Here is a 15,493-nt window from a genome sequence, read left to right on the forward strand (position 1 = left end):
AGAGAATTTTGCAAGTAAGAAGGATGTGAATTCCCAAAACAAAATTTAACATTTCACTTTAGTGCAAATAAAATCATGATCAATTGCTATTTACCTAAACAGTAACTAAATTCAAAATACTATGTAGTACTGGCTTTCCACCATTGCAGGTTAAGTGGGAATCTGTAGTAATCTTTCCATCTACCAATGTGAGACTGACAACAGTTGTTCAGGAGAGTTTTCCATGGTAGGATGGTTGCCAGCATCATCTATAGAAAGGTGATGAGAGTAAAGATACACACAAAGGGAAGTAGGTTAGATTAAAAGTCAGTCATATAATAAAATCTCAATATATGAACTAACATCATAAACCTCATGGAGAAAACATAGAATTAAATGTATGATTTGGATTTGGCAGTAGATTCTCAGATATGATGCCAAAAGCATGAGCCATAGAAGAAAAATAAGTTGGACTTCATTAAAATTAAAAAAAAATTTTGTTGATCAATGGATATTATCAATAAAGTGAAAAGACAGCTGACAGAATGGGAGGAAATATTTACAAATCATGTCTGATAAGAGTCTAAGATCCAGAATATATGAAGAACTATTTCAACAACAAAAAGGCCAACAACCTACTTTAAAATGGGCCAAGTTCTTAAATAGATATTTCCCCAAGGAACCTATACAAGTGCCCAACAAAAGCATACTCATCATCATTAGCTGTTAGGGAAATACAAATCGAAACCATATACACACTAAGATGGCTATCATAAAATTTCTCAAAATTAAAAGAAAATAACAGGTGTTGGTAAGGATGTGGAGAAATTGAAACCTGCATACATGGCTGGTAAAAATGCAAAGTGATGCAGTCACTATGAAAAATAGTTTGACAGAGATGCCTGGGTAGCTCAGTGGTTGAGCGTCTGCCTTGGGTTCAGAGCATGATCCCAGAGTTCCAGGATCAAGCCCCACAACAGGCTCTCTGCGTGGAGCCTTCTTCTCCCTCTGCCTATGTCTCTGCCTCTCTCTGTGTGTCTCTCATGAATAAATAAATAAAATGTTAAAAAAAATAGTTTGACAGTTCCTCAAAAAGTTCCATATAGAATTACCTTATGACTCCACGATCCCATTTGTGGGTATATACCCCAAAAAAGTTTGAAAATAGAGACTGAAACAAATACATATATGTGTGGGTTCATAATAGCACTATTCACAATAACCAAAAGGTAGAAAACAGCTGAAATATCCATTAATGGATATTCCATTATGTTGTATATATACACAATGAAATATTATTTGGCCTTAAAGAGGACTGACATACTGATACATGCTATGACATGGGTGAACCTTTGAAACATTATGCTAAGTGAAAGAAGCCAAACACAAAATGTCACATGTATTATGATTCCACCCCCTAAATATCCAGAATAAATAAATTCATAAAACAGGATGCAGAGTGTTGCTTATCAGGGATTGAGAGGAGTGGGTAATGAGGACACACTGCCTAAAGGGTAAGAAGTTTTACTTTGGAATGTTGGAAATATTTGCAACCAGATAGAGATAGTGGTTATACATTAAGAGTGTACTAAGTGCCATTGAGTTGTTAAAACATTTTTTAAGATTTATTTATTCATTTTTATTTTAGAAAGAGAGAGAGTACAGGGGTGGGGAAGGACAGAGGCAGAGGGAGAAAGAATGCCAAGCTGAACATGGAGCCTGATGCAGGACTCGATCTCACAATCCTGAGATCACCACCTGAACTGAAACCAAGAGTTGGACGCCCTAACCGACTGAGTCACCCAAGCACCCCTGAATTGTTCACTTTAAAGTGGTTAATTTTATGTTATGTGAATTTCACCTCAATAAATAAAAAGTCTACAGTACAAAAGTGAAGTGATTGTGAGCTAGCTACATTTCAGAACTGCTTAGTAAGCACATTTCTCATTACAGTATCTGGTAGAGACCACAATTAGTGAATAGGATCTGAATGACTGATAGTATGTCTCATATTCAACTTAGATTTTGAAAGTCAAAATAAGAAAATTAATTGATATTTCTTGTTCTTTTAGGACTCTCAGCTTGTTTCCTCCGGACACAATAATCCAAGTAAGAAAGACTTCTCTCTATAGCTTTGTATGCGGAGGGTGGGAGATAGAGGGAGTGAGGAGGGGACAATGCATGCAATAGACTGTAGGTTGAGAAGAATTTCACTAAGAAACAAAATCAGGTGGTGAAAAAGAGGCCCATTTGTTCAAGTACTGCCCAAATGGATAAGATTCCTGGTGATCCAGAGTCCTCCTCTAGCTTTATTCAAAGGGAGGGAGAACCAAAATATAAAATGGTGAATTTCAAAGCAATCCTATGAGGAAGGAACATTATACTTTATTACAATTGGTCTCTGGTATACATGGACAGGAAAAAAATCTTTAAAGGCAATCAGTGAGTTATTTAATTTGAAAGAAAATGAGTGGGCCAAGAGAACCAATTAGAAGACTTCAAGATAAATGACCTTAGAATCCACGAAGAAACCATGCCCTCTTCCAGAGATAGACAGGCTACAGTGTCTGGGAAGGAATTTTCTTATTGAAACGAGTAACTAATGAAACACGTGGGCTTCATTGTCAAAGATTGAATGTTGTCATTCCATGAAGTAGTGTTTTAATTCTCTTCTTTGGCACTAGTGATTGCTGTTAATATCATCTTGAGCATTAAAAATGCATATGCTACCCCATTCATGTCATGAAAGCACACTCACAAAGACTGGGCATTGTTAGTCTCATGCCCAGCCAGTCAGCTGAGAGCACCCCTTGCCAATTACAAAGCCACGTTTGAACATGAAAATCACTCTGAGCTAGTAAATGTGTCTTTGGGAACTGAGGCTCACCCACTGAGCATCTGTGAGGCAGAAGGCTTGAGGAGAAAAGACATTCAGACAAATGTGTTAAAAAGCCCCAGACTTTTAATGCACAGCTAGAGAAAAGTCAGGGTAGGGGGATGGTAACATCATGATGCATAGGCAATATCACTTAATTATTCCACCCTCTTTGGGGATTTGCTGTGAGCATTGGCACAGTGAAGAAGTGAAAGACCAAGGGACTTGAAATCTAAAGAAAATGATAAATTCAATGGTAAGAAAAGGACTTAAAAGAAATGCCTGATTAAATCCATGAGGTGTGCAGTATTAGCATCATATGCTTTATGATCATACTAAAGAACATACTAAAAAACTAGAACATACTGAAGAGTTGCCATTCCTTTCCTATTTCTTTCCATTTGAATTTAAACAGTTCAGGGTAAAGGGAGAATATAATCAATGTACATCCATTGTACTTGCTTGAGCTTTGAGTTTTTGACATAAAGAACAAAGGAGTCTCTTCTTTGTTCCAGTGCCTTGATATGTGATTTCACTTAATCCTAACCATAGGCAATTAAGGTAGGCAGTACCATCCCCATTTTACACATGATAAAAATGAGATTTTTGAGCTTAATGACTAACCCAAGGTCACATGGTAAAACAAAAAATGAATCTACCCCTAAGACAACAGATTGTATCCCACTACCTTGACCCCTAGAAGGTAGCTTCTGTCATTTCACGTGAGTTTGAATTCTTGTCCGAAAACTGTATACAGTGATTTTTGTACATATCTAGTGTATTTTTATGGCGCGTCATGCTTATACTGCAATTTAGATTATATAAAGCAGACCCCATCTTCTATGGAACGGGAGGTAGCAACTGCCTTCTGTGGCATACTTCCTAGCATTTTATTGTCTATGGAAATTTGTGATTGGCTTCCTCTTTTCTAGGGATAGAGAGGTTGTTTTTTTTTTTTTTTCAAATAAAATTTCCCCCAAAAGCTGAGCACATCTATAAAAAGGTAATATTGCTATTTAAAAATCTGAGCTTTTTCTATAGATTATAGCACATTTGAAACTTTAGGAGAGCTGAAGCCACCAGCATTTCCAGTGCTATTTCTTGTATTTGGTTTCGAATAATTACAGTTTGGAATGTGTTTGAAAGTCTGATTCCAATAAATATGTAGAAAATAGAAAAAACTGAAATGCAGAGACACCAAACACAAAATGTGTATGTGTGGATTGATGGACTGTCACTTTTGGTCAGTGCTTTTTTCTTTTTGAAATCAGAAAAAGTCTGTCATGTAGATAATAAGGGAAAAGAGTGTGTGAATTAAACAGAAATTCTTTACAATCCAAGTCTTTTTTTTTTAAGATTTTATTTATTTATTTATTTGAAAGAGAGAGAGCATGAACGGGTAGGGGGAGTGGCAGAAGGAGAGAGAGAGAAGCAGGCTCGTCACTGAGCAGGGAGCCCTACAACATGGAGCTTGATACCAGGACCCTGGTATCATGACCTGAGCTGGAGGCAGATGCTTAACCGACTGAGCAACCCAGGTGCCCTACAATCCAAGTCTTTAAAAGATGGATGCTTTAGTCAATTTGTTGAATTGCTGGTTAATTTAATATCACAAAATAGAAACTTACTAAACATGTGAAACTTAAATATTAAAATAGAGGGCGTATGTCTATGTTTTTTGAAAGCTATGAGAGTGTCCTGTTCAAGAGGACACTCTCATAAGCACTTTTTCCCGTTTCTTTAGGATCCCCATTTAAATAACCAAAAGCTATATTAATGGAAATAAATCTATAATAGCACTGAGAATAAGAAAGGATGTCAACAGCAAATCAGAAATTCAAGTTGAGTTTCTAGAAAACAGAAGCAGAAAGGACCATACTGTTTGATAATCCTGGCAGGAAAGATCATGGCCCAGAAAAAGAAAAAAAGGAAAAGAATGAAACAAATAGGAATAAGTTCTAGTAATGGTGGGAACTATCCTAGGGTGCTCCAAGAGATACTTCATATTTCCACTCAATCCCAAGAAAGAGTATATAGGAATGGATTGTGGACAATGATAGGTACACCTGGACCATTTTTCCCTGATTACCTCCACCCCGATCCTAAGTGGTTCTTATAGAGAGCATTCTGTCTTGTTTTTGTCCCCAAACAAACAAAAAGGTAATATTTACTAAGAAAATGAACAGCTTACTAGAAGTCCCAGCTAGGAGGCTAATAACTAAGAGAGAAGCAGAGCAAATTCTGAGATAATACCAGACCTTAAAAATAGACATATATGGGTAGTAGAAGAAGAGTCACATTTTCTCAAGAAGAAAATAAAAATACTACACACTCAGAGTAAAATAGTTCCTACTTGTGTTGGGGTCAGGGCTCCCAGCTTACCTTGAGGCCTCTCTTCTGAACCCTCAGTGAAGCCTTCCAGTCACCATACCCTGTGCACTTACAGAGAGTGCTAAATCAGCCCTTTCTTACAAGGCAGAGGTGTGTTAGGAAAAGAGATCAATATTACTGATACAGGAAATTCACACCAATTACCTTCATTAATCAACCCATTATCATTCAAAAATGTGAATGCATAACAGAGTACCAAAGAGAAGGAATGGCCCTGAGGGAATCAATCCATTAATTCAAAGAACAGAAGAAAATATTTCAAGTGTCATCAGTCTTCAGAGAAATTTGAAATTGTTTGTATTAAATATAAAGAGAACAGATTGGCATGAAAAAGAAGTAGTAGCAGAATAAATGAGCACTTGAGAATTTAAAATATGGTCAATAAAATTTAAAAATTTAATAGAAATGATGAGCAATAGCTGAAGTCTGGAATCTGAAATATAAGGTTGAAAACATTTTTTTCTGGGTATAAAGCAAAAGACAGATGGAAAATATGACAGGAAGGTAAGATACTTGGAAAATCAATCAGCATGGAAAGGTCAAAATCCAGCTAATAGGAATACCAGAAAAAGAAAATAAATGGAAGAGAATAAAAATAGAATTCTAAGGGAAATGAGCAACTCACTCTCAAAACCACTCATATACTAAATTTAAAAAAAAATAGGGGTGCCTGGCTGGCTCAGTCAGTGGAGCTTATGGCTCTTGATCTTGGGGTCATGAGTTCAGGCCCCACATTGGGTATAAGATTGTTTAAGTAAATAAACTTAAAGAGAAAACCAGTCACATACAAGAAAAGGAGAGATCATCAACAAAAGCAATGAAAAACAGCAGAGAATTGGTTAGATTTGCAAGGACTCCAGAGATTGTAATTACCAAGCCCATCGCCTTGTGGGCTTTTGGCTAAGATCAAGTGGAATTACCAAGCAAATATAAAATAAGACTGCTTAATTCCCTGAAATAAAAGAAAGGATTGAAAATGTGGTAAAGAACAAGAAGCCTTGAAGAAGTACTAATCAGAACCTCTAGAAATGAAAAAATAATAGTAGGAAATAAGATTTCTTTGGTCAGGTTTAACAGCAGATGACTGGACATTACTGAAGAAGAAAATAATGAATTGGGAAACTGGACTTAAGAGTATAGCCTGGAGAGGGACACCTGGGTGGCTCAGTGGTTGAATATCTGCCTTTGGTTCAGGTCACGACGCCGGGGTCCTGGGATTGGGTCCCACACAGTCTCCCTATGGGGAGCCTGCTTCTCATTCTGCCTATGTCTCTGCCTCTCTTTTTGTCTCTCATGAATAAATAAATAAAATCTTTAAAAAATGTATAGGGGATAAAGTGAGAAGGTCTAACAGTTGCAGAAGGAAATAGGGAACAGAGAAAAAATTAAAGTAGAAAGAGGCTGAGAATTTTCCAGGATTGAAAGACACTACCCCACAGACTGAAGGAACTCAATGAATACTAAGCAGATAAATAAAAAAGAGGTCCCCCACACTAGACACATTATAGTTAAACTGCAAGTCACAAAGATAAAAGTTCTTAAAATAACCTTTAATACCTTCAGAGAAGCAACAATTAGAATTCCAGTTGAATTCTCAACAGCAGCAGTGGGATCCAGCAGATGGCAAATTTATAACTTCACTTTTGTATATGTGGAAATTGACAGGCTGATTCTCAAATTTATTTGATAGAACAAAGGGCCAAGAGTAGCTCAGACACTCCTGGAGAAGAAAAAGGTTGGAACCTTGCCTTTCCAGTACTTAAAATAAATACATATTTGTAGCTAAGTATTGAAGATAGTAATAGACAAATTGAGCAATGAAACAGAAGACCCAGGAACAGACCCACAGATGTATGAAAACTAGATTTATTACAGAGCTGATAATGTAGACCAATGGAAAAAGAATGGGCTTCTTAATAAATAGTACCAGAATAATTGGTTATCAATAGGGAGAAAAATGAAATTAATTCCTACCCTACAGCATATTCAAAAACTATTCCTCATATTTTTATTTTTTTAAGATTTATTTATTTATTTGAGAGAGAGAGGAGGGGCAGAAGGAGAGGGAGAGGGAGAGAATCTCAAGCAGGTTCCCGACTGAGCGTGGAGCCTGACACAGGGCTCAATCTCATGACCCTGAGATCATGATCTGAGCCAAAATCAAGAGTCAGATGCTCCACTGACTGAGCCACTCAGGTGCCCCTCTTCCTTGTATTTTTAAGAGACCTAAATGTTGATACAAAAATTGTGTACTTTCAAAAGATAATATAGAACATCTTTTTGGTGTATTTCTTAAAACAAAAAGTAAGGGAAAATATTGATCAATCCATGTACATTAATTTTGAGAACTGATAGTCATCCAAAGATTCCAGAAAAAAAAGTAGAAAGACTCATTCACACTGGAAACAGTTATTCCCTGGAGTATGTGTACATGTATAAAAAAGGACAGAAGACTTGTATCAATAACACAAAATGCTTCTATGAGTTAAAAAAAAAAGAAATAATACTACAATTTTTTTAAAGAATTGACAGGGAGTGTCACAAAGGGCAAGCATAAAATATCCACTTCACTGGTACTCAGAAATGCAAACACCATAATGAAACTGTGCTCTATGTTATTAAGTTGGAAAAAAATGTTTAAAGTTTAACCAAAAGCTAATTTGGAAATCAGTTTAGGATTCTCTAGCAACATTGAGAATATGTAAGCCCCATGTCCCAGAACTCCTCCAAGATATACACAAGGAAGGATGTTCATGAATGTTTGTAATGACATCATTCATAATGGGAAAAAAAAACTATGAATGTCCATCAAGAATCAAATGAATAACAAAATCATGGTGGATTTTTATAAGGAGATGCTGCATGACAATGAGAATGAGTGAACCAATGCTATAGCACTTCATGATGGCTGAATCTAAAACCCTTAACACTGAGTGACAGAAGTAAGTCTCAGAAGAATGCATTTAGGGGTGTGCGGATGGCTCATTCGGTTAAGGGTCTGCCTTCGGCACAGGTGGTGATCTCAGGGTTCTGGGATCAAGCCCTGAGCTGGTCTCCCTGCTCAGCCAGAAGTCTGCTTCTCCCTCTCCCTCTCCCTCTGCCCCTTCCTCCTGCTCGTGTACTATCTTTCACTTTCTCTCAAATAAATAAATAGATTTTTCAAAAAAGAAGAATCCATACAATGTGATTCCATTTATATAAATTTTAAAATCAGGGAAAACTAAAGAATATTTTATCTACTAACAAATAAATGGGTAGTAGAAACCATCAAGAAAAGAAAGGGAATGATTAACACAAAATTCCATTTCTTGATAGCCATGGGGATGGCAGAAAGAGGATGTAAGCCCAGGAGGCTTCTGGGTTCCTTCATGGCAATACCCATTTCCTGGCCTGGAAGGTCACACAGTTAACTCATTTTAACTTTTTAAAACTGTGTATGTACACTTTCATATATGAATACATTTTATATGCCTTAAATGCATGCTCTCTTTAACATTTTTTTAAGATTTTATTTATTTGAGAGAGCACGCAAGAGAGAGCAGGGCGAGGGGCAGAGGGAGAAGGAGAAGCAGACTCCCTGCTGAGCAGGAGCCTGATGCTGGTGGTAGCCACACAGGCATCCCTCTGTTTAACATTTTTTTAGGAAAAGCATAGTCTTTCATTGAGACAGGTTAACATGTGGTGTGATGAAGTATAAGAATGGGAATACAGTTGACCTAAATGCCAGTAACACTTGCCTTCATTCAGCATTAGTGGCATTCCCTTCTGCACACATCCAGTCTTACTATTTTGTTCTTTAGTGACTAGTATTTAATCGTTACAATACTGTAAATCCTATTATTGGTTTGTAATTTTTCTAATGGGCCTACAGGCAATTCCAAAATTTAAATTATTAATTGGATTAATATTAATGAGGGTGACTCATTAATAATTACTGAACAGAATATAAATATTTTAAATCTTGGCTATGTAGAAGGAAAGGTATAGCCAGGCAGAGTTGTGTGCAGTGGAGGAAGGGAAAAATAGATAAGTGAATTTCCTCATACCACATAAAGTAAAAGATACTGTCAGCAGTTGATTAATCAAGAAATAGAAGGTTAAATTTAAAGTTATAAATACCCGCTAGAGGCACTAAAAGTAATAATAGAACTAGTAAGAATCGTAATCAGAGGTGGTAGTATCTTTAGTACCTTCTCTCTCGCCTTTCATATCAGCAATCATTACATTATACATCTAGAAACGATATCACTTAGCATAGTGGTTAAAGGGCTAACAGAACTAAAAAGCAAGCCAAGTCATTACCATGAACATGGATTACTATTGTTATAAAGGAAAGTCATAGTATACATAGGTGGGTTTTGATTCCTTTTCCAACAGTCCTTAGTTCACCTCGTAGCTCTGCTGATGGAGAATGGCAACTCCAACAGCGCAGTCATGTTACGTGTTTAAAGAGCATGAATTAGGTATTGTTTATCTTTATGCTTACCAGAGTGCCCAATGTGTAAGTCCTCAGTGCATTTATTGGATTAAAAATGTCACTACTGTAATTTTTTTAAGTGGCATGTTGGGGCCATCAAGCTGTTTTATACCTCAAACCATATATTCATCTCAGTGGTGAGTGCCTCTTTCTCCTCTTCTCTCACGGTAGCAGGGAATCTCTATTCATGACAGGTCATGAGACAGAAGACGTGTACTGAGCATGTAGTATATGTTAGGTACTATGGAAGGCTCAAGTAGATGAATACGGAGCATCAAATTGATAGTACGCATATAATATATATAATATATATTAATAATATACATATTATTAAATATCTAGTCTTTTTTCAGAAGTGAGACTGTTTATACATATTATACATAATATATATATATATATATATATACACACACCTGTGCATTTACGTGTGTGTGTAGATACATATATCCTATGGCTCATTTTTTTTCTCTCTCTTCCTCTTTGTAACTATATTTCCACATGCAAAATGACTGCACTGCTCCTGAGCCATTCTTTTATGTCCCGTTTCTTAATGATCAGTACAGGTTTCCTCAAAGGGATCAGTATGGTATCTATCATGAAAACAGCTGAAATAACCAGGGTGACCCCAAACAGTCTTCTTTGGTGGCTGCAGGGAAACCTCTCCTGAGCACCCAACTGAGAATTTTTTGTAGAGAATTTTCTAGTCTACATTTATTGTTTTCCCTTGGATCCTGATAAAGAGACCATGATTCTTAGTGGCTTGTGCACTTGAACATTTCATTTTTTTATATGAATCTTAATTTTTTTAAGATTTTGTTTATTTACCAACATACAGAATAACACCCAGTGCTCATCCCGTCAAGTGTCCCCCCCAGTGCCCGTCACCCATTCACCCCCACCCCCCGCCCTCCTCCCCCTCCACCACCCCTAGTATGTTGGTAAATTGAACACCAATAAAAATTAATTTATTAAAAAAAAGATTTTGTTTATTTGTTCATAGAGACACACACAGAGAGAGGCAGAGACACAGGCAGAGGGAGAAGCAGGCTCCCTATAGGAAGCCCGACGTGAGACTCGATCCCGGGTCTCCAGGATCACACCCCAGGCTGCAGGCGGCGCCAAACCGCTGTGCCACCGGGGCTGCCCCACTTGAACATTTCAAGTTAACTTCAGAAATTGCATCACCTAAAATTTCAAGATGTTGGGGGAAATTTTTGCATTTTATTTTTTCTGAACAATGAACACAGCTTAATCCCTCTCTCCACTCTGAGCTTACTTTTACCCCAGAAAGTTAATTCATTACCAGCATTGAATCTGCTGAGGACACTCCCTCTCGGACCATCCATAAATGCCCTGTTTGGCCTCATTGTATCCTTCCTATTCTGTTTTCCCTGTTGCCACAACATAACTGCTGCTTAGAGCAGAGGTAATCAGCTGCAGCCTTATCCCTACACTGATCCAGCCCACAGTTCCTGCAGCCCCCAGATCCCATGTGCAATAAGGCCTGGGCCCTCTCAACCTGCAGGTTGCTTGGCAGCATTGTTGGTCAAGGTAAAACATACTTATTCAGACATCCAAACAATTGTCTCTGTTTATATTATTGATTTCCTGTTTTTTTGACAGAATTTGTTTAGAAATGTTTACTATTGCCTGCTGCTACTAAACCTGCTGTTCTACATTCTTGATTATGATTGTATGTGGGGTTATTACTGGTGGCTCTAGCATTGGGAAAATAACCAATTGTTCCAAATTAAAAGAAAAAAGTATATCAATATGTTTGGGAAATTAAGCCTCCATTTAGTTTTGTCTTTTGTAATGCAGGTGTTGCAGCTCTTATTTTGGGATTCTGGCACAAATAGTGGTTACTTAGCAGAAAAAATGATTAGGGAAAGTACTAAATTAGGTTATTTTCCAGCACTAAAGCCAGTTGATGAGGCCTAACATGTCTCCTACATAATAAGTGCACCATGGGCTGACCTAGAAGACAAAAATATAGTATAAAAGTATGAGCTTTAAAGCAAGTCTGTTAATTTGCTGCCTCTGCTTTCATTTCAATACGGTTTTATCTGTACTGGGGCTTCGTCTCATCAGTGTTTGTGATCAAGGCACTTAAATCAGTTTTGTGGCTTTTTAACAAAGTGACTATCCCTTGTGGTTTTTCTGGCACTGTGTAGACATACTAACCAGAGTTATATCTGAGATAGATGTGTGAACTGTATATATAACTGTGCCTTCTTTGCCTCACAACTATTTAATTTCCTTTAAGAAAAAGAGAAGAAATTATAAAGGTTACTCTGGAGTTCAGTTTGGATATCTTTGGGATATGTTCATCATATAATTTGATGATTACACTAGGTGATCTCAAGCTAATGTCAGCAGCTGACAAGGGGAGCTCGTACAGTGCCATAGGCCTGAGGTTCTATGAGACATTCAGGCCTGACTTGAAAAAACAAAGCAAAGCAAGTTGCCACCATCAGGCCCATTTCTTACAACCCACCACCTTCCCTAGGGTTTACTCAACTATTAGCACCACACAACCATCAGAACCATAGCTAACTCACATGTGCAGTCTTGACCCTTCTTCTATCCCCTACCTGGCTCAGGGAAATAAAAAGAAGCCCCTTACAAAATGAGGATGCATGGTTCAAACCCTTAGTGGTTAAGGTTCTGAGAATTACATTATGTGTATTGTTGGAAGAATTTGCCCTTTAAAACTACAAAAAGTGAACTGGTTCCAGGCTCCCTTAATTAAAACCTATTAAGTCTTCAGTGACCACAGACCGCAGAAACATTTCTTAGCTAAGCTTTCAGATGGTCTGGAAGGATTTCTGGCTTACATCTTATTCTGCATTACATCAGGGTCCCCAAAAGATGCTGGCAGGGCTCTCAATAGGGTATAAATCTTGGGGATCTTGTAAGCTGTGATGCAGCCTTAGTGTTCTGTCAAATTCTCTCTTCCAAGTTCTGATACAGCCTGCCCTGGTTTGGCTTGTGTTAGCAGAAAGGATCAAAGTTCAAAATACCTTGCACGTAGAATGCTAATGGAGTTTATTTCCTTAAATTTTCTGTAAAATGAAGTGGAAGGAAACAGGTTCCATCTGTAAGATATTCATCTTTTGGCAAGGTCTCCACTCTGAACCTCTGGTTGTTTGCAAACAGCTTCCTTAGTACCTACTCATAGATCTGTGCCTGGGCAATTGTAATATATAGCAGAAATGACTTGCAAATCTGGTTCTCAGACAATAAAAAAGATGTTTTAAAAGCCTCCTGCTGCACATTTTGAAAGATTTTTAATAGAAGCATGGAAATATATTTAATCTCTCTTAAATCTTAAAGACTGTAACACTCACATGTTGGGGTTTTTTTTTTTTTCTGCTTCCTTTTTAAGAGAAAGGTGATGCTGAGCCAGAGAGTCCAGACAATGGCACATCGAATATATCGTAAGTCTCTTTCCTGTCTCTATCCAGATAATATGCCTGTAATATGAAGCAGTGCAAGTATCTTGTAAGAGGAATCATAATAATGGAAGGAAGCCTGTGGTTCTCTTTCTCATAATGATGTCTTTTTAAATGCTTTTGGGTGCAGATGCAATTTGAGGTCTTTCTTATGCTTTATCATAGTAAGAGTAATCTTCAAAATGCAAATACTCCTCCTTATGAAATAGAAATGTAGTAAGATTTCAGGGTGTATGTTGTCAGGGAGAAAGGAGGCAAACCTTTAGAATTTTGTTGGAGACTTTCGACACTGTCATAGATAATTGCAGGACTTTTCACACATCCTGAGATACTCTGTCCTACATAACTGTGAAGTACCAATGTGATTTTAAAAGCCTGCCATCTACAACCTCACCTCTGAATTATGCAAAAAGTATGATTATAAATATCTCTGGAATCCCAAGAATTTGTTATGTTTTTGAATTAACGAATGCAGCTTTAAAAACATAATAGAAAGAACTTAGGAAGCATGTGTTCCTCACTCTAGATTTTGTCTTTTTCCTCTCAGTATTCAAAGAATCCGAATGTGTTTTTAATGATTAATTTGATACCAGATTTTTCTACCAAAGTTTAAATTAAGTAATTCACAAGTTAACAAATTACTTTAGCTTCACAGGAATCAGTAACAGGTTGGCTCCTTAAGAATCTTTATGTTTATCCTCTAAGGGGTGAGATATGTTTTTGTATTATAAGACAGCTATGTGAATTTATCTATGTGCCGGCCAGTGCTTATATTACTAAGTATCTGCAATGCTGTTTGTTAGAAATCACACTTTGTGATATATTATTGAATGTCTTATTTTGTCCAAGATCTGTTTCTCAGTCTAGAAAGATCCTTTGGCTTGCATAGGAGGCTATGTATTTCATAAAGGATATAATTATATGTTTGCCTTTATTAAGATATTGCCCTAAAAGTTCTCAATAGTCCCACTGTCATGATTTCTGATGATATAATGAATGTGACTAGTCTTAAATGGTTAAAATAGTATTAATTTTTAAATTTTTGTGCTGCAAAATATAATGGAAGAAGGGTTTTAATGCCATCTGGAGGCATTCTAGAGAATTGAAAAGGGTAGAATCATTTAAAAATTTGGTTCTTTTGAGTAACATTTGAAACTGGATAAGAATCAATACAACTAGAATGTAAGCTATTTGGGAGTAAATTATATGTTTATGAATAATTTTATAAAAGTGCTAATTATTATAGAAACAATTTTTCAAATTCTCATTAACAAAATCATTTTTAAAACAGACAAAAGAATGTATAAAATATGTTGAAACACTCCTAGCATTCCACACTTAACTTTACAAATTTTAAAATTACATTCAATACATACTCCAATTTTGTTAATGCAGTTTGATGTGCCATTAGTTCTTCTTTTCTTTTTTTTTTTTTAAAGATTTTATTTATTTATTCATGAGATACACAGAGAAAGAAAGGCAGAGACACAGACAAAGGGAGAAGCAGGCTCCTTGCAGGGAGCCCGATGCAGGCCTCAATCCCTGGACGACAGAATCACACCCTGTGCCGAAGGCAGATGTTCAACTGCTGAGCCACCCAGGCATCCCTAGTTCTTCTTTTCTTAAGCATTTATAAAAAGTCTATTCTCTGAAAGAATTTGTTTCCATATGTTAGTTTCTTATAAAAATAAATAGTTTGAGGAATTACTTTTAAACCCTCTGGAAATGTCAGAATGTTAAAAGCTTGAAGCATCACCTCACATTCATCATATCCTGCCTTTTGCACTAGATAAAGTCTTAGCTTGAAAGAATTTCTCTTTAAAAAGCAGAGAATTCTAGGGGCACTGGGGTGGCACAGTCAGTTAAGCATCTGACTCTTGGTTTCAGGTCGGGTTGTGATCTTGGGGTGATGGAATCAAGCCCCACATCAGGCTCCATGCTCAGCACAATCTAGCTTGGGACATTCTCCCCCTCTTTCTCTGCCCTTCCTCCCTGCTCTTCCTTTCTCTCTCTCTCTCAAATAAATAGATAAATCTTTTTTTTTAAGTGGAGAATTCTGAACTTGAGCCCTCTAACAATCTTGTAATTAGGCAAGAGAAGGAGCATATTATGAACAAAGAGCAAGGACTCGGGAAGCCTGAGTTTTGTGTAGCATTTTATATGCTCTTTGCAGTATTTTTTTTTTCTTTGCGGTATTTTATTTGAGCTTTATTTAGGTACACAGTTAAGGTAGGGAATATCCTTATTTTATATACAAGGAACCTAAGAATCAGAAAAGTCATTCGACTTAAGTGAAAAAATTAGGACACAGATCAC

At 36.9% G+C, this 15,493-nt stretch overlaps 1 protein-coding gene across 3 annotated transcripts in view; it reads left to right on the forward strand.

Annotated features, from left to right (window-relative positions):
* AFF3 (ALF transcription elongation factor 3) overlaps positions 1–15,493 on the forward strand; it is a 521,186-nt gene that overhangs the window by 339,321 nt on the left and 166,372 nt on the right. For all 3 annotated transcript variants that reach the window (XM_055329104.1, XM_055329106.1, XM_055329107.1), the window contains exons 7-8: positions 2,052–2,088; positions 13,111–13,162. In XM_055329104.1, the coding sequence (XP_055185079.1) occupies positions 2,052–2,088; positions 13,111–13,162 (89 nt within the window). The remainder of the gene's footprint in view (positions 1–2,051; positions 2,089–13,110; positions 13,163–15,493) is intronic.

This window comes from Nyctereutes procyonoides, unplaced genomic scaffold (assembly GCF_905146905.1).
Source record: "Nyctereutes procyonoides isolate TBG_1078 unplaced genomic scaffold, NYPRO_anot_genome, whole genome shotgun sequence".
In the NCBI taxonomy this organism is placed as follows: Eukaryota; Metazoa; Chordata; class Mammalia; order Carnivora; family Canidae; genus Nyctereutes; species Nyctereutes procyonoides.